Here is a 24,321-nt window from a genome sequence, read left to right as displayed (position 1 = left end):
AACTTACGTTACTTAAATTTTTGTCATAGTTTTAACGTTAACTCCCGGCTAACATTCATTAACAATCTGCGGTAGCCATTCAGATTATAGTAATGCCCATCAAGAAGTCCGATAGTTTTATGATTTCTGCTTTGTCCCGGGCACTATACTGTTGTAAATCAGAAAGCTGCTTATGAAAAATAAAAGCTCTAATAAGCTTCAATATTATTACACTTGCAACGAAGACAACTTCAGTCTTTAACGCAGGAAAATAATAAAAAGACAGGTCTTGAAATTACGTGTATGTGTCTGGAACTTTACTTTCCCTCTGCTTGCAGAGTACAAACCTCTACGCATAATAGCAAATGGTCTTTGTGGAGGCCTCAGAGCAAAGTGAACGAGACAGCAGTGGTTTTGGCAGGCGTGCTAGTGAGGTTTTCGTTGATGGGAACAATAGCTATTATTTCATACAAAATGCATCATTGGAAGCTGAATATTTCTTCAGAGAAGAAATTGTTCGGCACTGTATGAGTTCTTTTCCATTGGAATATCGTTATAGCTTGGTTGGCACAGCTACATGGTTTATCATGGAAAGGTAAAAGCTAAAGGTAAGATGGAGGGAGAGACTACTTCAGTGAATCACGATTTATAACTGTTATTAAATCAACAATCTACTGAAGAAATTGTTTACCTTCTCTATAGGCAGTATGGAGCTCGTTACAACGAACGTCTATTTCTGTTCTAGGAGTGGCACTCGGTGTGGCTATGTTATAGGAACCATGCGGTGGAAAAGTATTTTCACAATCCTGCTTCTGGGCGTATATGCCACAAGGATTTCAGGCAAGTACGAATGTTGTCTGCAAGCGAACACATTCAACCTCAAAATTTTGTTAATGAGCTGAAGTTGACTCCGGCTGTAACTGATGTAGATCAGTCGGCGCACGAAGATTTTCGCACGTTTCGCATTTGAAGTTCGAGGAATTATTGACAAGAACGAATTATTTAAAATCTAAACAGATGAAAGGGCAAGGTAAAGCTTACTCTGGGTTGTGCGCGACAATGATGAAAAAAATAAATGTTTAGGCACAACCCTATCTCAAGCAAATAAGCCCATTGTAAAGATTTCCTTTGGTTTTTGGTTTCGCAAAATCATATTATCTTATCTCAATTATCTTATCATGACTAGCCAAGTTGGCTTCTGATGAGTTGGCTTCTCATGATATGATTAATGAAAATTGGGCCACTCGGTTAATCCTCTTTCTTCTGGTTCATATAATTATCTGTATTTTAATGCTCTGGACACAGGTCCCACAGCGCGAAAGCAAACCCTATGACGCTTACAAACATTGGATATCTCAGAAGGCCATGTGAGAATAAGACACGAAAAGCAGAAACTGTTAGTGAACGGTGGAAATACTATATGGAAGAAGGATTATAATTCTTCTGGTAGAAAGTTATGTATCTAGGCTACAGTAGCAAATTGAAGACCTTCTCATCCACACTATGGAACATATCAGTGGATGTTAGTGGGTTCAGTGACATAGCGATAGAAATGCACGTTTCACGAGTAGAGAATGGACGGTTAGATGTCTGCGCCCATGGGTTTTGATAACTGAGCTGTAGGAACCGACCGTTAGAAGACATTAGTGATAAATTTCATGAATGCAAGGGATACCGCTTTCAAGCCTAGAAGCCAAGATGCCAATATAAAATATAAATAACAAGGAAACGCTGTTTCCTTCAGAAGAGGGGAGAATATCGTACCTCTTATGTAAGCTGCAGTAAAGATAGACTTAAGGAGCCTCGTCTATGCCACCTTAATGTGCATATAAAGATTTACTATGAGAAATTGAAGGCGTGCTTGCTCTTTCGAAAAAGCAGATCTGAAAAATCTGGAGACGGCCTGAGCCTTAGTAATTTTTTATATTTTTTATGGTACTTCATGGACCCCAAAGACCTAGCTATCTATGAACTATTCAGGAGTTATCTAAGGGTTAGTTGTCTAATTAGGCATCATCAAGTTTTGTTCATAGCACCACTATTGCGCTTTCAGAGGTCTCAGTCAATCATGGTTATCTAGTAACGTGAAAAATGTGCAACCAACTGGGAACAAGCTTTTTAGAAGAGACGTGGTCATGAAACCTGTGAGGGGGAAAAGGAAGCCACCAAAACCCTTCTCTGCTCTACGAATACATTGAGATATTAATAAGGAGATGTTGATCGACTTCTACACAGTCGTCTCACTGAGCCGGCGCACATTTCATCAAATAATTATTGCTACTTCACACTTCAATCTTGGGAAATTCCTTGGATTGTCTCGGTGCGTCGAGTGGTCTTACTAGGCGTGGCCGATCGGGTTTACAACATATTCGGGTAAACGTCGTGTACATGATATGCTTGAAGAAATTACAAGTGATCGCAGCTGTGTCGTTTGCGCAATGCGTGCAATGACTAATATATTGTTTTGCTCCATTGAACGAGCTTTACCATCACATGTGACATTCTCAAAGGTGTAATTAATTTACCGGGGCATTACGTCATTGAGCAACGCTGTTAGTGCTTCGCGCCTAATGAAGCTACTTGTTTTCCTCCAGAACAACACACTATAGCTGCCTGTCGCTGCGTGTGCTTGTGTATGTTGTGCGCGTTCGTAGTATGTATGAATGAACAGTTTGACCACCCTTGCCATGTGCATTAACTGCCAAGGCGTATAGCTGTGCGAAACTCTAAAGGGTGTACATGACCTTATCTCTTACTGTCCTTCTATATTGCTACGAAAAACGCTGTTATCTTTTGGTAATGGCCATGAAGAGGGATTTAACAGGCTGAAATGCGTCCGAGAGGCTGCTGAAGTTTCTAGAGATGAATTTATCCTTGTCATACCATGCGTGTAAAATTTACATGCTTACTCGAGTGTCATCACGTTGTGCTGGCAATCGCCATTTGCAGATTGCATCTTTGACTAGCTACACTATATATAAGCGTCGTACCTGTAATGCGATTAACATTCTTTGCCTACTTGAACTGTTTTCAGATCTATCTATCTATCTATCTATCTATCTATCTATCTATCTATCTATCTATCTATCTATCTATCTATCTATCTATCTATCTATCTATCTATCTATCTATCTATCTATCTATCTATCTATCTATCTATCTATCTATCTATCTATCTATCTATCTATCTATCTATCTATCTATCTATCTATCTATCTATCTATCTATCTATCTATCTATCTATCTATCTATCTATCTATCTATCTATCTATCTATCTATCTATCTATCTATCTATCTATCTATCTATCTATCTATCTATCTATCTATCTATCTATCTATCTATCTATCTATCTTACCTGCCAGATGTTATTGAGTATTCAGCAAATGTTAGCGAATCCTCCTAGGCTTTGGTAACCATGGCTGCTAGGTGGTGTTGCTGTCTTTCCAAAGCACTTACATACAGAATATGGCATTTCATAATGCGCTCACATAATGAATTCGCTTATGTATGGCTATCTGTACTACCCCCTCCCCCCCCTTCCCACCCAGATGTGCCGTCGTTGGTCCACAGAAATGCGTGGTAAAACAACGAACAGCCCGTAATTATTTTAAATGCCGCAGTTGTACGCCTTGAAGCGCACAGTCGTCTTATTGAAGCGATGCTTTCTGTGCCTTTATCCATGAGGTCTGGCGTGACTGCTCGCTCCGTTTCGTTTCGAGGAAGGTGGACGGATTGTGGAGTTTGGGAAACAAAAAGTGGGCCACATTCCGGATATAGTGAAATCCGCGCAAGCGTGAGCCATGTTGGTCGCGGGTGCGGTCGCTGCGTTTTGCCACGTTGTCGGCCAAATACGTAAGCGCTTCTTTTTCTGGAAAACGCGGTGCCGGAGAACCCGTTTTATAACATATATTTGCTCGCTTCACGAAAACTACGCTTCACATCCATGTCATTATGCGTGACGGGTCCGCCTACATTCGGCTATTCTGCTCACCTCTTTCTAAAGTGTAGCGCTGACACCGTAAAAAAATAAAGGAAGTGCAGGGGTCTCACCTAAACGTGCTTGCTGTAGTAGTAGCTTCAAGAAATGACAAATTTCGAAAGAAGAAATGATCTGAGGGGAACATCTGACTGAAAAATACTGCTTTAATCTTGCTTCTTCCTTCGCAACAGGACGGACGCTCAGAGGCAGTAGTGCGGCGCACGCACATGGACGAGGTAAGCTGTGGTTAAGAACACTTTGGGACGACCTACGGTGTGTGGGTGTGGAGATTATACTCAACAAGACACGTAGGTGTCTTCTGCGCCTGTGTCGGTGAAATAAATCTAATATAATCGAATTTTATGTCTAGGGGCGCGGACAAGCAGCCTACGCCGAGGTTTTATTTGAGCATGCACCCCGCCAGGGAAAAACTTGTACCTTGCGAACAGCACATTTCTAGCCGTCACCTGATTTCTTCGTAGTTTACGTGCAGCGCTGTTTTTTGTTCGGCATTGATATGTGTAGTATAATGCACTTGTATAATGTAACGTGCTTTGGTTGGTGGAGAAGAGGAGCGAGTGTATTCGTGACGAATATATGGGTGACATTTCGTTGGCCGTAGACAATGGCGACCACGCGGCCGGGGGATGTCCTAAAGGGCATCCGTTGGTGGGACGTTGAGGAACGCTAATTACATTTGGCAACGAACTCCACGGTTGATGTCGCACGTTTGTAGCACCGGCTGCTGTCGCGTGTTTTGCGAGACTGCCGCTACAGTATTGGAGCTCCCATAAGTCGTCGTATCATTAGTGCTTGACGGAGTATTTGAGCAGAACAAAGAAGCAATTCCGTCGAGGATAATGGCGTTTAAAAAGCCTGCGCTTTCATCACTTGCTGGTTCATATGAGGAATGTAGCTCCAATCGAATTCCGCTTAGCTGTTGTTGTGGCAGTAGCTTGAGAAACATAAAACAATGTAGCATATTTAAGTAAAACATTAAGAAATTACTCTTCGTGCCTTAAAGCGTCAGCAGCTGGTGCGCCACCATTCCAGGACTGGTGGCGCACCACATGCTGACGCTGTGAGGCATTAGGTGCGACTGGTGGCGCCGCGGTGGATCACACCGTTTTGGATGCCACTTTTTTTTTACAGCGAAACTGTTTACGGCTACCCTCCGGAAACATCGGGGCGGCAAAGAGAAAATGCCTCGCGGCAAAGCCATCTATCTCACGAATTCTCTGTAGCTCTCATTCCAGTGTAGGTATCTTGAAAAAAAAATCATACTTAAATTGGTCGCTAAGACGACTCCGTTATTACGCCGAGTTTTATTTACTTGTCATAATTAGTTCACAATGAAGTTGTAAATGTTACAGAATTCCCGGCTTCTGTCAATACATGGGTGTGTATGGAGGGAGCAAAGCTACAGAATACGGCAGTAACTCTCATTTTGTCGAAACTACGCCGAAACCATTTATATGACAATTAGCCGCTAAGACAAGTCTTGCACTATGCCGAATTTCATTTACTTTTTATAATTACCTAGGTCACGGTAAAGCTATAAATATTGTGGAAGCCTCTCTGCTCCGAATACGTGGGCTCCTACGGGAGGGAAAACGGACAACCCCATATTTGTCCTCTCGAATAAAACGCTAGTCCTTCCAAGTTCCATTTAGCTAATTAACTGGGAAGTATACTCAGTCGCAAAAATACAAACAAACGTGTTTTGTTTCGTGTACTCCTTTGGACTGCGCCCCGGTCAACGCGTATCCTCGCTCGCGTCGAGGCTCGGTTCAACGGCCACCTGCGTCTAAACGGCGCTCCGTCGCACCTGCGTCGACAACACCTGCGTCTTTAGAGCGGCGTCGTAAAAGCCCTGATGCGGTAGTTCTGCGTACGTATGGCGTAGTGCGCTCCTGATATTTCTTCGTATTTGCCACGAGTGACACATACATAATTATATGTATAGTTACATAAAAAAAAACAACTCTACCAACATAATTTATACCACCATAGTAGGTTCGCTGGTCAATCACCTTCACAGGGTGGAATGGCGGCGTCGCCGGAGATGATGCAAGGAGGCACGTGGTCGTAGGGACGCGCTCATGCCACTGCTCGCGCGCTCGTCGTCGTCTTCTTCCACAGTTGTCTCCGACGCCGCTCATCATGCCAGCGCTCCCATACTGCCCCTCTATCTGCGAAGGCGCTGAAGGCAATGGCCCACTAACCGTCGCTGTGGTGATTTCACCGCGCGTCGCGGCGCAGCAAGTCGGTGCGGTGATTTCCGTGAGTTCTGTCGTGCGCTCCTACGTAGGAATCTTCTACTTCTGAGTTAGTTAAGCTGCGCTCGACTCCTTTGGGCGGCAACGCAAGTAAGCGAACGAGGCCGAGACACGTGATTCGAGAAATTATACGAGGCATCGTGAAAACAATGCCATTAGGTTTCTTCAAACGAGTCGCCGGCGAGAAGCCGTCGCAATGCTGTCGCATTCACCCACGTAGGGATACCTAAGTGCCCTTGACTTTTATTAGATATTTGAATATTACCGCGAAGCTGCTAGCTTCTAGTTGGTCTGTATTGTTCGTGCCCGTCAGAAAGAAAAGAATCAAAACGGAGTGCTTATCTCCTTCGGAATCAGGCGTACAACACACAGCTAAGTATTCATTTTAATAAAGAAAAGCACAAAACACGCGTCAAAACCGCATGATGGATGGTAAGTTGCCTGAGAACAATGCGAGGCTCGTTCCTTCTCTCCGCCTGTCTTTCCCTGTAAAGATTACTGTTGCGCAAGCTGGTCTGGTGGGAAAGGGGCAAGAGCCGCATATGAATCAGTGAGTGACGTCAGCAAACTTCATATATTGTATATATAAGGGAGACATGCCTAGCAATTCAGTCAGTTCATTACAAGACCGCTATGGGTATGCTATGCAAAGTTAAGGTTACCGAAGAGCAACGTGAATACGATACACGTCGAAGAGTGCAAAATCGTAGTGCTCAACAACGGTGTCGTGCAAAGACTATAGGCAGAACAATAAAACATTTCATATCCCCATCGATGGCATTTTAGTTGTACCCGCCGTGGTTGCTCAGTGGCTATGGTGTTGGGCTGCTGAGCACGAGGTCGCGGGATCGAATCTCGGCCACGGCGGCCGCGTTTCGATGGCGGCGAAATGCGAAAACACCCGTGTGCTTACATTTAGGTGCACGTTAAAGAACCCCAGGTGGTCAAAATTTCCCGAGTCCTCCACTACGGCGTGCCTCATAATCAGAAAGTGGTTTTGGAACGTAAAACCCCAAATATTATTATATTTTAGTTGTTTCCTAACAGCTTCGCTGGCCATCGACTTTCGAAGGGACGGGATGTCGAGTCAGTTTGCTTTCCCGCTTACTGTATCTATTTTTTCCGCTTTGCAATGTCTCACTGCTCTTACTTTTCTTAAGGAGAATTTAACTTCATTCTTCGGCTGTTTCGTAAGAAGCATCACGTACGCCATTAACAGCCGACTAGTCCCGCTGGTTCGAGTTGCTCACGAATGTGACGTATCGCCTGAGATTTCTTGTTGCATTCACAAAGGGGAAGCTGTGCGTGTGACTGACATTATTGCCACGAAAGGTGCATGCACAGCGAGTGAACACGAAGCTGCTTATAGAAACCTAAACTGCTGAAGGCATAAACCAACGTCATGAGACTGTACTGATTGATTGTGGTACTGCAGCTATTCAGTAATACACTTCCCTTTCTGATTAGGCGCCGCTTTTTGTGAGCCAATGAACTGCCCCATTGGGAAAAAATACAACTGCCTCATAAAGGCTGCTCACAGCTACAAGCAATGTGGTAAGTATTCTGAGGCCCCTAATACAGGTGCCTTTGTTTTAGCTGTACCAAAATTTTCGAAATGGCCTTTGACAGATGGCAGAATTCTCGCCCTTGAACTAAATTACTAAATCGGATGGGCATTACTTCTACGCGAGTGCAAATAATTATCTAAATATTGAACATGATTGCGCTAATTAACTTCTTTAAATATTTACTTTACTGCGGATATTGAATTTTTCGAATTGTAGGCGTATCCACACAGAACGAACTCTCAGAGATAATTATTTTCAAATTGCCTGACGAAATGAATTGGCGTTCCAGTCGCTTTTGTGCTTTAATGCATAAAACAGTATTTTCCTAAAAAATGTAAGTGGAACAACGGTGCATTTTTCCCGCAAGTATCACGGTGCATATCTGGAAACGAGCGCCCGCTCAGAATTCATTGCAAGTCGATATACCTTGCAATATAGCTACAATTCGTAAACTTCCATAGCCGCTGTGATTTAATCATCAGTCAAAAAAATTAAGGTAGTGAAACTTTGTTAAGCAGCTAATTGCGCACTTGATTGATTGCTCATGGATATTGTATTGTATTGTATTGGGTTTTATGGCGCATAAGCGACTTAGGCTATCATGCGCCAAACACATGGTATAACTTATTTCAAAAATTGGGTATCCTCAGCGAGGTCCTTGTCCGGACAAGGCCTCTGAGGAGCCCAACAAACCAAATTAAGACCTCAGCCTTCTTCTGAGAACTGAGAAAACGGGTGAGGTGCATCATAAGATGCGTGAAAAAACCGGGTAATAATTTTTAAAATTAGTAGTTCTGTGATACGTTATATTTCGATTAGGATCGCTGCGTCTTTCAAAAAACTAAAGACAGATGAAGTTTCTACTAGTGGGTTATCTCCTAAAAGCAGACTGGGATGGAAGGGGATGCGTTCATTGTAAAATACAGTAAAATGTTTTTTCCTTAGCCATTCGATTTGTGTGCACGAGAATAAAATGTGATTTACAGTGAGTTCATCTCCACATTTCTCACATAAGGGTTTGTCTTGTTTTGTCAGTAGAAAGTTATGTGTTAGGTGTGTGTGTCCGATGCGCAGGCGGCATAAAATTACTTCTATAAAACGTTCCTGATGCCTGCATGATCTTCATTCTCCTAGAATAGGTTTTACTAAATGTTGTTTGTTATTTTCTTCGTTATTCCATGTACGCTGCCATTTTTCTTTAAGCTTGTTTTTTACTAACTTCATGCAATCTGCATAGGGTATATTTACAGTACTGATATCCTTATGGCAGGCTTGAGCGGCGCACGCGTCAGCTCTCTCGTTGCCTCTAATTCCTTGATGGCTTGGTATCCAACAAAGCTTAATTTCATGTCCTTGTGTTTGAGCGGTTATTAAGTTATGGATTACATTTCCTATTAAAGGTTCCCTTGCGTTTCTGGCTTTCAGTGCTGTGATTGCACTAAGCGAGTCCGTGTAGATAATGCTGTTTTGAATGTTCATCTCGACTATTTTTGATACAGCCACCGAAATGGCATGACATTCGGCTGTGAAAATTGAAGCGCACTAAGGCAACCTGACTACCTTTTCCCATTTATCTTGCACTACAGCACTGATGCCTGCTTCATCGAGTAATTTAGCCTGAGGGTTAGAAATGTGCTTTATGCCTCAGGTAATCTTAAAGCTATTAGTGAAGTTGAAAAAACACCATATACAACGAGTGCAACTTGATCCAAACACTCGTATAGAGCTCTAAAGAGCCTCTGTTTCACTGCTGCGAAAGGAGATGCAAGACGTCCTTTATTGTTGTCATAGCTTTCATTTGTTGCAACATTCCCATGAATTTCGAACATTGCTCATTCGACTTCCTCTCGAGCTCACCGCAGTGTACCAGCGTAATTCCAATGAGCAAAATTTTCAAAAGAAAGACAAGAAAAAAACAGTGGTACTAATTTTACACTGACTGTCGATGGTAATGCCAATAGCAGTGGAGCCATGCAGCAACAGATCATATTTCTGAAGTCACAATTATTTTAACGCGTATAGTTGGAATTATGAGAATTTCGTTGCTTCGACTATATACCACGTACTACGATATCGTTCCACTTGTTCGCGAGTGCCATCCATGCCATAGCGGCGTGAAGACGACTGTACGGCGCAGATGCAGGAACGACGGAATGAACAAAGAATGTTATCGATGGAATGTCGAAGGCGGATAATAACGACTGCATGACGACAGTGAGACGTTATTATTTAAATTACCTCGCCCAGACTTCATCAAATTTCAATTAGCATTAATGATAGGGTGGTCCTTTTTATTAACATGGATATTTATCTCACTTACTCATGGCGTCGTTGCTGCGTTATAGTAGAATTTTGGTCTGGAATAAAATATTGTTGTAACGCAACGGGAAAGTCACGAATAATTGCCTTAAATAGGCATGCAATAAGGAGGGTCTCGAAAGACGGGCTACCTTTTGAAACGTCATTTTTTTCATATCAGCTCGATATATGGCTGCCAGGGGGGGGGGGGTGGATGTCTAATATTTCTGGATATGTTCATTGACGATAACATGTTCAAAGACAAGTGTTTACTAAATATTCCCTTGCGCCATGGTGCATTCAACAGCGAAGGAAACCTTTTTTACGTATTACGAGTTGTCTTCTTCATTCCAGCCGGCATGCCGTACGCGACGTCATGTCTGGAGCGTAAATGTCGTGGTTTAACCTTAACGAAGCCCGCGAAAATAACCTAGTAAGCAGCAGCTCAAGCATAAAGGCCCTCGTGCTTTGACGTGAAAGGCCTTTAAAATTGGTCAGAGGGAGAAGGGCAGGAGAGGAAGGTCACCTGCTAACACCGCATGTAACGAAAACGTGTTATAGCATTGTTGCTTATATCTTTGGAACCGCTTGACTCACGATTCCCTCTGGAATGATTGTGTAGATGAGACAAATCATTACTCGGTGATGCATATATCGCGTGTAGAGATAGTGCCATTGTTGTGCCACGCATGACGCAATATGAACTAAATTGAGCCTCTCCCTCGGCATTCAGAGGGACATAGCTCGGCAGTACGTTTGTCCATGCGAGAGCGCGAGTGGCCGCGTTTGAGAGAGAGCTCAGTTTGCCACAGTAGCTACGTTTCATCAAACACAAACCTGGGCTCGTCAGTAACAAGGCCTACAGGTGCGCGATTTGTTGCAGAAATTTCACTCCCCCCATGCTGGGCTATACGTGCAATAATACTTAGCTTTTAACACGTAGGGCCCAGAAATGGTGTAAGGAGACCCGGGCCTCAATACAGAGGGATAGCCAAACTCTTTGGCCACTTCGAAACTTGTTTGTTTCTCAATGGAGAACGCAAGCGCAGGAGATTGAGACGGGCCCAGCAGCCCCAACGAAGTACGACGACTTCTAGCGTGAGCGGCGCGGGGCAGGCGCCACCAGTAGTGGGGTCATTTCTCTATGCTATTGTGGCCAAGCAATCTCTGCAAAAAAAAAAAGGGACTACTACGAATACGGAGCGAGTGCGATTGCTAAATTAGATATTAAGACCTCTACTAACTGTAACATACGTTACGTATTTGGAAATTGGGAGATGGAAATTCAAGACGATGAGCAAAACGAGGACAAGGCAAAAGCGGGAGCCAAGGTTTCGACAAGTGGACTTGTATTTTTCAAGGCCTATTCAAGTCCACTGGTTGATACGTTGGCTCCCTTGTTCCGGTGTTGCTCATACCTCAGACATGTAAGCTTTCCAATGCCTGTTTAGACGTGACTTGTGTATTTGGCTACGTTATTTCTGTACCATAATGCTCATACACTGCCTGCTATTCTCCCTTCCGTCTCTAACTGCTATGAGGGGAAATGGGCTCTTTACAATGAATTACTTTTGACTGCTGTCATGAGGCAAGAGTTTGCTTTCAATTCTTATTATTTTTGCAGTGTATACTGAATATACATTTTATTTCATGCTGAAACACACGCTAAGTTTTTGAACATTCACAGTGATATATTTATTCCTTCGAGTAAAAAGAAATTCACCACGTACCAGCCAAGCTTACCAGCTAGCTTTATTTGAATAATGTTGTAGAAATAAAAAAAATGTAATTTTGAAATATTTAGGGTGAGCAAACAAATTTACAAAGGTGGTATAATGTGGAAATACCATTTGATAAACTTAGCCCGTTTCACCACTAAAAATATAAAAAAAGATCAATTAAACATTTCGAAAGGAGCACTTCCTTTACTGCCTTTCACTTTGGATTTACAGTGTTTCATCTCCAGGCTTGCCACGTAGCATGGCAAAGCGTGTGCAATGGCCTTTACTACACCCTCCACTGTTGTAGTGCAGCCAACAGATGCATTTGTCATTGCGGTAAGTGTTACAGTTTTTTTAAATTTAAAGGCGGCTATTTTGTTTTAGTTTTAGTGTTTGGATCACCGCTTCCTTTGGCGCTGTGTGTCCGTTCCAGCGCAATCATGGCACGTTTTGCCTGTCACGTAGGTACCTAGAGTTTCTAATATACATAAATGCCCGCTCACGAATCGTTTAACGAGACAACAGCGTTCTTTCCACGTCCTGTGGATTTGTCTGGCACTGTGGCCCTGCAGCTAATTAAACGTTTGCCTGCTTTTGCTGCATCGCGGTTATCCCACACTGCTTTCTTTTGGTCATTGACAAAATTCTGGCCGTGTAAGAAAAATGTATCCTGTTATCGTTTTAGCTGGTACGGCAGAGCGTTTTGGACGACAAACGTCTTTAAGTTTGGCCAAAGGTGGTCGGTTGCTAAAACTGCATGTAAACCATAAGATGTTGCAGCATATCACTTATATCCATGCAACCGTCGTACGCAAGCGCCTTATACTTAAGTATTGTTGCGTAGGCGAAAGAAGACATAACTTGATCGTGCATGCGCCGCGTCCTTAGATGGCGCTGTTGTTGCGTCACGGATGACGCAATCGCAGCAAAATATAGCCGCTCACTGGTCATTCAGAGAGACTTAGCCCGGCAACACCTTTGTTGATCCGAGCGTGAGTGGTCGCGTTTCCGAGAGCTTGTTTCGGAGACTTGTTGCAGAATTTGCAACAAATTGCCCCCCTGCGTTCGCCAATAACGGTCCAGAAATGGCGTGGATAGACTAGGGTAGCAAGACAAAGGAATATCAACCCCTTTGCCAATGTCAGAACATGTCCCTCTGAATAGGGGGCATAAACGCAGGAGCGCCACATCATCAACGGGTGCGGCTACCTAGAGTGGTGCAGGACAGTGTAGGGCGCCCCCAGTATATAGGGGGGTGATTTCTTTAACCTACAGTGGCTAAATCCCATCTGTAAAACAAACGGACCCACTACGCATAGAGAGCGAGCACGCTTGCCAAATTAGGCTGTAAAACCCGCCAGCACCTGTAACATAGGTTAGGCGGGCAGGTAAAATTTGCAATGCGCGAATAAATGTAACTTGCGTAGTTGTCAACGTCATTGCTGTACCCCAGTGTCCATACACCGTCCTACGCACGGGAGAGACTTATCAAGTGCCCCAATGCGGCTGCGTTTGTCATACAGCTTACCCAGTGTTTATTGCAGTGAGGCCTTCTACTGGTTTCCCAAAGAAAAATCCTTACTGTCAGAACAATTACCCAGCTACAGAAGGTATTACGGCAATGTTTCAGAGGCCGGCTGAGGAGGGTCTGCTTTTTACCGATAACAACGTCACTACGATGACCTTTTATTACACGAGGTCGAGGCTTCTTCAGTGCCCTCAGAGAGCTTCCTAGTCGCATTTTCTTTATCGAGCTAAAATCTCGCAGCTTTTCTACCTTGGATGTACAAGGAGTGAGTCAGAATCACGGCCGGATGCCCATTTCGTATTACACAGTATGTACTCTCTTGTGCATAGTTGGCGATTTCTGGATAACATTGACGGAAATAACAGTTATCGAGCGCGAATATTCTTTCTGCTCATATTGGCCCACTGCAAATGCTGCTTAGTGTATATGTTCTGAACGTTGCAGAAAGAGCAACTTGTTTTTGTTCTTTATAGTTATCTGATAAAGCGCTATTCTGTTTGCTTTACAGATCCTAAATACTCAGGATGAAATACGACTGAATGGCGGTACTGATTGGCAACGCTGCGTTTAGCATACGAAGATGATTTACACAAAGATTGAGCAAAAAAAAAAAAACAGACAATGTCTTCGAGCAGGATGCGTATTTAAATGTTTCTTTTCTTAGTCTTTAGCATAGGGGATTAATTGTCATGTGTTCAGTAAACGGAAGAAATTGAGCATTTTTACGATTCCGGACTGGGGAAAGAGAAACATGTGCAGTATAACAGGGGCTTGGATCGCGACATCCATAAGCAGAAGCCAGTGGAGAACAAAACAACACTAACGTGTATGCATCGACAAACAAGAAGCGTACTGCTTTCGCCTTGTTCGTGATTACATGAACTAACGGAACGCTAATGCACCAATCAGCTTGACAGGATAAACTAAATATCCCCTTAAAAAGTGAGTGCCTGAAGTGGCCGTGATTCAATCGTGCAGTTACACATACATCGATATATCTGGGTGCTACGGAGAATACAAAATAAATGTGGAGGAAGAATGGCACAGCACTAAGCCCGTAAAGCTATCAAAGAAGAATGAAATCTTCAACTCAGCTTGTTACGAAGTCCTGTGTTCTTGTTCCGAATTTACAATATTTTTGACAACTGCAAGCTGGGATGAGTATACGTTTTTAGGCGCTATAGGTGACTGTATACATACCAAACCTGTGCGTGTAGGATGACATGCATACGTGCATACTACGCTATTTTGCACCGCGGTTTCTATTACTGATCTTGCGCGGGTAATATACTTTATCAAATAAGTCGATATGGGTTTGATGGCATGATGACGTGCTTTTAACAGGAGAATGTTTTGTACACCGTGGCCCAGATGGACGTACTTCAGTCACTTAGTTACTTGCTCCGTGGCAGTGTTATTTCGCTCAGAATTGCAAAGAGCACGGCTAGCATAAGCAACAACTTCTTATGAGCCATTGCATTCTTTTGCGAGTACTGCTCCGACGCCTATCCCACTGACGGCAGTATGAATTTTGGCGGGTGAAAAAGGGTCGAAGTGACGTAGCAAAGGGTCCGACATGAACTTGGCAGAACGACCACTTATACTCTGGTGTTCAATGGAAGGGTACATCTGTTTGCGACAGACGCGTCAATCGATCGATCCACGATGTTAGCGAATCTCGGAACAAATCAGCGGAAATAGGTGCAGAATTCAAGGAAAACACACAGCTCTCGTGCGGACTGCGGTGGTTTGAATCCGCTAACTTCCCCAATCGGAAGTCTCAGTTGCTCGGTTGGTGGTGCTTTGACAGCAATGGCACCTGCTTTGACGGTGGCAGTGGCATGGCGGGAAGTGGCAGACGAGGGACGCGGACGCACGGTAGCGCCGACCCCGGACGTCGGTGTAGAAGGCCCAAGTGCAAGTCCAAGGCTGTACGAGGCTGCGACTGCTACAGCTGAGCGGCTTCCTTGGCTCACGGTTCTGCCTGGTGCCTCTCACCCGCGTCGCTCCAGGCCTCTGGCCAACCCCAGGCGACTTCTGCTCTCCGCATGGCGGCTGGGGATAAGGACCATGAGCAGAAACAAGAGCAGGCGCAGCAGGAATAGCCGAGCCTTACGCTCGGCTGATCTCTCCAGGGACAGCCGGGGTTGTCCTGGTTCAGTCGAGGCTGTCAGGTTCGGGTCTGGACCCTGACGACACCGATCTCGGTACCCGTGACCCTTAAGCCGAATCTCCGGAAGGATCTCCGAGCGACCTCCCCTCTCAGCTCGCGCTTCGTACACCTGGCTTTGTTCGAAACTCTGATTTGCTGACGTTCTTTCTCCGTGGTCAAACAGCTCATGTTATCGCCCACCAGCATCGTCTTTCTTGTCGGCGACTCGAGGGCGTTTGGAGCTACCGTGGTTCCGCAGTGTTTCGTCACCGCATTTTCAACTTTCCTGACTTCACGCTCCAACCATGACGCCCTCCACTCACTCATTGCAGGTAGATTGTAATGTGGCTCTATTCCATTTTGACGTATGTCCTTCTTCAGTATAATGGGAGAGTGCGTGCCTCAATTTTACATTTTATTTCTTCCCACGTTCAAGTGCTGAAATTATTTTCTTTAGCGAGGTTGCGGGGTCGATTCCTAGCCACGCTAGCAGGAATTTAATGCGGCAAAAGGATAAAAGAAACTGAAAGCAGAAAAAAATTGAGGAGCCATCCAACTCTTTGAATATAGATGCCCAGTGAATCTGTAGCACGTAACACAGGGTTATACAGGTTATATATATATATATATATACTGAGCTACTCAACAACGGTAGTGTATAGATTGAAGTTTTGCCAAGAACCTGCCTAAGGTTGTAGCCGAAACCATCAGTGTATATCCCAGTAATCATAAAGCTTTCATCACAATCATTACAAAATTAATATATATATATTCATTTATGCAATGTAGCTTCTATGCTTACAGCAGTTACTCAAATCCTCTCAGGATTAACAATGCACTCAATGAACATATCTAAGTACGTTGCGGAAACCTTCATGCAACAACTTAAAACAAAACTTCTCAAGCAACCCTATAAAGTGAGTGAAGCGCCACACGTAAATTCTGCACCGCAAATACAAATTCCGCACCTGACGACCGTGACGGCCACCTAGCCATAGTCAAGTGGGACGTGCAGTCTGTGGAATTTTATGATCCTTGAGTGGAAGAGATGTATAGTAACTTCAATGAAAGGCTTTTGTGTCAGTACACAGTACGTAGCACGAGCAAACCTTCTGTCTGGCTCTTCTGCTCAAGAAATGGTGGTTACACTACTGTGGCATAGCAACGTCACATGATCAAAACATTGGGCACAGATACCCTGACAACTTTCCTGAAGAGGATCAACAGACTGTCTAAAAGCACACGTTAATTTCAAGTGTGCTGTTGACATAATGCCTTGTCGAGTTTTCCTCGTATGGCTGTCATTTATCATTATATGATCCTGAATCCATTTTCCTTCCAAAAGCAAACTTTACACTGGGACAGACTGCACTGGCGACACACATTGTCAAAGCTCAGCGATCCACCTCTAGACAGTTATGCTTCCTCTATTGCAATGAGGATTTGTAGCAATTGCTACGAACGGGTTGATGTCTGATTTTTCCTTTATTAATGCAATGAGGATATTACACTTCAGTGCTTTCTCAGCTGTTTTGGAATATGTAAGGTGTGTACATTTCCTGTGGTGACATTTTAGTTGCTATCAGCGTAAAGTTTGGGCAGCGTCGTCAAAGTGTCATTTATGCAATTTCGTAGCTCGCTACGAGCGCCTGATACGCTCCCTATAGGATTTGGTCCAAACCACTAGCTGCTACAAATGATGGAACATTTTGTTTAACACCAGCTTGCTCCCGTAGAGCTATCACGTATTTGACATTTTTGTCGTCTTGAACCGCTCTGGGCGCTCAGAAAATGAGGGATCTTTGTTGCTAGTATTAACTTGCAAGTGCCACTTGTAAACAAAACTTCACGCAACTTTACCACACCTGAGTGACACTGTCCTCTCTCTCTCTTTCATCCTCGTCGTAACTGATTCCTGTGAAATATTTCCCTCTTGGATAGCTATCAGCTCTTTTAGTACTATTTTGAGCTTCTATTGAACCCATTATTTCAGTTCCTTTTCCGTAAATCCCGACCTGATTCCAATGTAGGTCAGCTCAATGGCATTCATAATAACGCTGGTGCCAATGTTCGCTTTGCAGCTTCCTGTGTCCTGTCGCGGATGCCACTCGTAAAGATTTGGTTCAAGTTTGATTTTGACAATCGAGGTGTTGTCTCAGTTCTACAAAGAAACAAAGCCAGTTGCAATTCACAACGAACTCAGAAACACACCTAGCGTAACGTAAGTCAAACTGCGTCAAGCCGCAAAGTTGCGCTAAGTTCACAAACTTCATATGAATTTACTAAAGGGTAACAGCATACAAGAACAGTGTACATGCACACAATTGCATCGGCTTAAACGATCGTGGGCTTACTACTGTGTCGACGCATTTTTAGTTGCAACTGGAGGTTCCTTCTGGTTGCTAATAAAACTGGGAAATAAATAATTTAACCAGGTGAAAATTCCTCCTGCTGAGAGGTCTGGTAGACGAAAGCAGACCGGCAACATTCGCTGACGCTCAAGGATGGCCGTGGCTTGCGGCTGTCTGGTTTGTCGAAACGCCACTTGCTTCTTCTCACAGTGCAACAGACGTCACTTGTGGGGGGCGAGCCACGTCGCTCTAGATGAACGCCTCTGAGAGCCTTGGTCCAGTCGTCCATCGAGACCACGCCTTCGTAGCCCGACAACTTGCTGCCACGTCGTTGTCAGCAAGGTACAGAGCATTGGGAAAAGCAGAGAACGCTGGGCACAGGCCCCGTGAGCTCGGGCCCGAGCGACGAACAAACTCGCACCGCTGAACCTCAGCCGCCTTTTCTTTTCTGAACCACCGATGATGATGATGATGCAGATGCTGATGCTGAGGACGATTAGACGTCTCCAGTCTTCCTTTTCTCTTCGTCTGTTCTTGCTTCAAGTGACCCGTGGACTTCTTTGATTTGAAAGTTGCTTTGTTTATTGTTTAGTGTGATTCTCGGCGCACTCGCGCCAAATGCACGCGGCATGTCGTCGCCATCGTCTTCTTGGCGGACAAAGGTAGCTCGGTGGCTTGCTCTCGCAACTATACTCTACGACGCCGCGGCGGTGACACAACCTCGACAACATCGCGCGCGTCATCAAAAGGGACAGCATATAACCTACTGTTTGGATCGCGACACTGGAGCGATCGGTTGGGAACTCGGCGCTGACGCCCGTGGTTGTACCTGGGTCGCAAGCCCCAAGGGTAGCGTTGGCCTGGCGGCCTGGGGTACAACTGCAAGCATCCGAAGGTCCCGGCAAAGCATGAGTCGACTGGTAACAACGAAACAACTTGTTTATTTTAACATCGCAAAGAGTTGGCGGTCAGGTTGACCGAAGTAGAGAGACGGGAGAGCACTTCACTCAACAGAAGAAATCGGAGCCCTCCTTTTGGCGTCCGGGGGCAGCTGTTTTTATACTCTCGCAGTTGAGGGCAAGAAGGAACCCCTCAAAAGACGAGCACGTGAATGTACAATGGGCTAATGGTGACGCACACTGTCGTAGCGATGCCGTAGCACCATGTCGAGCACGATCTCGTAGCACCCTGTCGTGGCGCTGCCGGTCGGACACAATGACTGTAATGAGAGGATGGTCCCTGCTTTGGCATCGCCTGTTTCGGGCACAATGACTGGAACGAGATCCCTGCTTTGGCATCGCCTGTTTCGGGCCCAATGACTGGAATGAGATCCCTGCTTTGGCATCGCCTGTTTCGGGCACAATGACTGGAATGCGAGGATGATCCCTAGGCGGTCGCATCGCCGCAGTCGCGCCTGGAAACACCTGGCGATGAGTGTTGCGGCGACGACGATCGGGCCAAAATGTCTGCCGCCCCGCCGCAGTCGCGCCGGCAAAACCACGTGTCGCAGGCGAAACGCAACAGACCGCCCCGCCGGGGGAAGGAGATCCCGATGGACAGGGGACTGCATCCGCTGTCCGGAGGGATGTCGCTCGATGATGCTCATAACCGAAGTCGGGCGTCCCTCGACGTTTCTTGAGCGCAGCGCACAGAGAAGGCCTCGTTCTCTTGTTCAGGTTCGCACGGGACACTGCAAAGTGACTTCGGGAGAGTTCACATTTTTGTTCTCGTTCCCGGCAAGCGTTAGAACTACGCTGAAACTCAACCGCTCAGTCAGCAAGCACGGCACAACCCTCACTAAGCCCTGCCAGGCTCTTTCCCCTTTTTATACCACTGCCTAGTTCCTTACAGTAGTCTAGCATCACTCAGAACGCGTCCACAAATTGAAAAATTGCACTAGAAAGCATATCATCACTTTGAAACACTAAACAAAAGCAATATGTTAAAAAAAAAATCCTGCCTCAGGAAGAAAAACATCAGTAACCAACAATTTTGAGGCTGATTCCTACGTTAGGGGCTTCGACTTAAGCCATCGGCGTTACCGTTGAGACTCCCCTTTTTGTAACGCACCTCAAAGGAATATTGTTGTAAAGCGAGGCTCCAGCGCAGGAGGCGGCCATTTTTGGGAGAGATGGTCTGCAGCCATTGGAGAGGGCAGTGATCCGTCTCAATGATAAACCTCGAGCCGGCTAGATAGCATGACAATTTCTGAACGGCCCACACGAGACATGCACACTCTTTCTCGGTGGCGCTATACGCCTGCTCACGACTGGTCAGCTTACGACTAGCATACAGGACGGGGTGTTCTACTTCTCCATTTTCCCGTTGGCACAGTACAACGCCCATGCCTCGCTCACTAGCATCGCACTGAACAATGAACCCTTTTGTATAGTCTGGCGATCGTAGCACAGGCTGGCTTGTTAGGGCACTCTTTAGGGCGCTAAAAGCTCTTTCCTTGGTCTCGTCCCAGACGACTGTTTGAGGCTCTGTCTTTCTTAGAGCATCCGTCAGGGGAGCCGCGATATCAGAGTACCTAGGGATGTACCTCTGATAGTAGCCGGCGACACCCAAGAACGACCGAATATCGGTCTTGGTGCGCGGTTGCGGAAAGTCTCGCACAGCGGCCACTTTTATTTCAGAGGGGCGGCGACGACCCTGACCAATCACGTGACCGAGGTAGACAACCTCGGCCTGTGCTATCTGGCACTTAGGAGCCTTGACTGTCAAGCCCGCTTCGCGCAGGCGGGTTAGCACTGCCCGCAAGTGTGCCATATGCTCAGACCAGGATGCGGAGAATATCGCTACGTCGTCTAGATACGGTAAAGCGAATTCTTGCTGTCCCCGCAACACTTTATCCATGAGACTTGAAAAACAGTATGGCGCGTTCTTCAAACCAAAACTCAACACTTTAGGACGGAATGTTCCCATTGGTGAAATGAACGCCGCATACCTACTAGCCTCTTCTGTAAGTGGAACCTGCCAATAACCCCTGACAAGATCTAGGGTGGAAATAAACTGAGCGCTACTAACTTTCTCAAGGCGCTCCTCGATGTTAGGGATCGGATAAATTTGATCCTTAGTGATGGAATTAAGCCTGCGGTAGTCGACGCAAGGACGAGGTTCCTTGCCCGGTACCTCAACTAAAATCAAAGGGGAGGTATAATCACTCTCACCTGCCTCAATAACACCGAGCTGTAGCATTTTCTTTACCTCAGCCTCCATAATATCGCTCTGGCGGGGTGACACCCGATACGCCTTGGATCGTACTGGCTCTGGGGAGGTAAGTTCAATATCATGAGTAAGTACAGAAGTCCTACCAGGCCTCTCAGAGAACAGACCTTGAAACTCTTGTAATAGCTGGTGTAGTTCGGTTTTCTGCTCGGGCGACAGCGGTGCTTTACTGATAAGGTCACTAATGACTTGACCGGTGTCTTCCCTGTTCGTCACTGAGCCTAGTCCTGGAAGCTCGACAGGAAGCTCTTCAGGAACGTTTACCATCATGCACACCACTGCTTCCCTTTGTCTATAAGGTTTGAGCAGATTACAGTGGTAAACTTGCTGTGCTTTCCGCTTTCCTGGCAGACTTACCACGTAGTTAACGTCCGACAGTTTCTGAACAATTCGTGCTGGGCCCTCCCACTGCACGTCTAGTTTGTTGTTTAGCGATGTGCGCAATATCATGACCTCATCGCCAACCTCAAAACGACGGGCCCTGGCTGTCCGATCATAATAAACCTTGGCCCTCTGCTGGGCCTTTGTCATTGCTTCACCTGACAACTCCTGTGCCCTTCTTAAGCGTTCGAGGAGCTTAAGTACGTACTCCACCACGACTGGGTCGTCGCCCCTACCTTCCCATGATTCTCGTAGCATGCGAAGCGGAGATCGAAGCGAGCGACCGTACACCAGTTCAGCTGGCGAAAACCCCGTAGCCGCATGCGGCGCGGTCCTTAAAGCAAACATCACCCCAGGCAGACACAGCTCCCAGTCAGTTTGATGTTCAAAACACAAGGCTCTCAACACGCGCTTCATGACGGAGTGGAGCTTCTCAACGGAATTCGACTGTGGGTGGTACACTGAGCTGTGTAACAGCTTTACCCCACACCTTTCGAGAAAAGTTGTCGTCAAAGCGCTAGTAAACACTGTGCCCTGATCTGATTGGACTTCCGCAGGGAAACCAACTCGCGCAAATATGGACAGTAGTGCATTAACTATCTCAACTGAGCTGAGTTCTTTAAGCGGCACTGCTTCAGGGAACTTTGTCGCTGGGCAGATCACAGTCAAAATGTGTCTGTACCCCGTGGCTGTTACCGGCAGAGGTCCCACAGTATCAATAACGAGCCGTCTAAAAGGCTCCGTAATGATAGGTACCAATTTCAACGGCGCCCTTGATTTGTCCCCTGGTTTGCCCACCCGCTGACAAGTGTCACATGTCCTCACGAAATGGTCTGCGTCCCGAAAACACCCTGGCCAATAGTACTCTTGCAAGAGACGGTCCTTAGTTTTCTTAACTTCTAGGTGTCCGGACCACGAACCCCCGTGTGACAAGCGCAACAGATCCTGACGATAGCATTGAGGCACGATCAGCTGATCGAACTCCACTCCTCTTCGGTCTAGATACTTCCGGTACAGGACTCCACCCCTTTCCACAAAACGCGCAGTTTTCCTGGCGATACCTTCTTTGACATTGCAGCGCACGTTTTCCAGGCTGCCATCCTTTTTTTGCTCGGCTATCAAAGCCGTCCGGCTGACTTTTAGCAACCTATCAAGTCCGTCTGACGTAGGCGCGATGAGCAAATCAGTAGATAGCTCTTCTAACTTTCCCGCGTCGGGCGTTTCCTCTCCAGTATCTGGCGCCTTTAACGTTACAGACTCAAGTTTATTCAGTTCGGGCGTGCTCGGAATATCAGCTTGCTGCGCCTCTGACCCTTTTTCGTTGTTTGATAACGTCGGCCCCGCAACTACCGCCTTTGCAGCGAGCTCCCGAACCTTCGATCTGGTTAAGGCCTGAACACTAGCTTCACCAAACAAAAGCCCCTTCTCGCGCAGGAGGTGATCGGACCTGTTTGAAAATAGGTACGGGTACTGGGGTGGCAGCATAGATGACACTGCCGCCTCCGTCTCAAGCGCTCCGAAAGGTCCTTCAATAAGCACCTTTGCTACTGGCAGACACACGCTATGAGCTTCCACGGCTTGCTTGATCCACGCGCACTCGCCCGTGAACATATGGGGTTCTACGTAAGATGGGTGAACTACATCCATCGTAGCTGCGGAATCGCGAAGCACTCGGCACTCTTTCCCGTTTACGAGGAGGTCTCGCATGTAAGGCTCGAGAAGCTTCATGTTCTCGTCAGTGCTGCCTATTGAAAAAAACACAACTTTTGGTGTTGTTTCCGGACACTGCGCCGAAAAGTGACCCGGCTTCTGGCACGTATAACAAACGCCCGCTCGCCTCATCTCGAACCGCTTTCTGCGTTTGGCTGCCGCCGTCTCTTTACGTCTGGTCGGACTGCTTTCACTCGCATCCGCACTACGCGTGTCCCCCTTTAATCTCATGGGCGTGAACTTCGGCCTCTCAAACTTCGAGCCAAATTCACCCTTTTGACCGTCCTTAGCTCCGCGAGCCCGACGCGTCACAAACTCCTCGGCTAGCTCAGCGGCTTTAGCCACCGTACAAACGTCTGGCCTATCCAAGACCCAGTATCGCACGTTCTCCGGTAACCGACTATAAAACTGTTCTAGCCCGAAACACTGCAGAACTTTATCGTGGTCACCAAACGCTTTCTCTTCTTTGAGCCACTCCTGCATGTTCGACATAAGCCTATACGCAAACTCTGTATATGACTCACTTCTGCCTTTCTCATTTTCCCGAAACTTCCGACGGAACGCCTCCGCAGACAGCCGGTACTTTTTTAGCAGACTCGATTTTACTTTGTCGAAATCCTCTGCTTCCTCTCTATCCAAGCGAGCGACTACGTCGGCCGCCTCGCCGGGTAACAAAGTGAGCAAGCGCTGTGGCCACGTTTCTCGAGAGAACCCCTGCTTCTCGCACGTTCGCTCAAAGTTAACCAGGAACAAACCAATGTCCTCTCCAAGCTTAAACGGCCGCATCAGGTCAGTCATTTTGAACAATACTCGTTCTCCTGCACCGTGTGCCTGACTTCCATTACGAGCGCGTTCCATCTCTACCTCGAGACGCTTCATTTCCAAAGCGTGTTCGCGCTCTTCTTTTTTCTCTTGTTGCTCTCGCTCTTTCTGTTCTTTACGTTCACGCTCTTCTTTTTCTTTCTGTTCTTTAAGTTCACGCTCTTCTTTTTCTTTTTGCTCTTTAAGTTCGCGCTCCTGTCTTTTTGACCTCTCCTCAATAGTCTCAAGGCATTCCGACAGCTCGTCATCCTCAGCCTCTAACTCAAGAATAGCCTTTAGCAGTTCAGGTTTTCTTAGTTTGTCTGAGACATCCAGACCCA

At 46.0% G+C, this 24,321-nt stretch overlaps 1 protein-coding gene across 2 annotated transcripts; it reads left to right on the top strand.

The window, feature by feature from the left end:
• The first annotated feature begins 436 nt into the window (after nucleotides 1-436).
• Nucleotides 437-14,063, top strand: LOC142587006 (uncharacterized). 2 transcript variants are annotated; one of them, XM_075697874.1, is made up of 6 exons: nucleotides 437-587; nucleotides 725-819; nucleotides 4,152-4,196; nucleotides 7,707-7,793; nucleotides 12,058-12,162; nucleotides 13,863-14,063. In XM_075697874.1, the coding sequence occupies exons 2-6, from the start codon at nucleotides 759-761 to the stop codon at nucleotides 13,880-13,882; spliced, it is 318 nt and encodes a 105-aa protein (XP_075553989.1). In that variant the 5' UTR covers nucleotides 437-587; nucleotides 725-758; the 3' UTR covers nucleotides 13,883-14,063. The 2 variants fall into 2 exon arrangements, with proteins under 2 accessions (XP_075553989.1, XP_075553988.1); XM_075697873.1 differs by having other exon boundaries at nucleotides 486-587; nucleotides 682-819.
• Nucleotides 14,064-24,321: the final 10,258 nt, after the last annotated feature.

Source organism: Dermacentor variabilis, chromosome 7, assembly GCF_050947875.1.
Source record: "Dermacentor variabilis isolate Ectoservices chromosome 7, ASM5094787v1, whole genome shotgun sequence".
NCBI classification, from domain to species: domain Eukaryota; kingdom Metazoa; phylum Arthropoda; class Arachnida; order Ixodida; family Ixodidae; genus Dermacentor; species Dermacentor variabilis.
The sequence above is the reverse complement of the archived record's forward strand: the minus strand, read 5'-3'. Positions and strand labels throughout refer to the sequence as shown.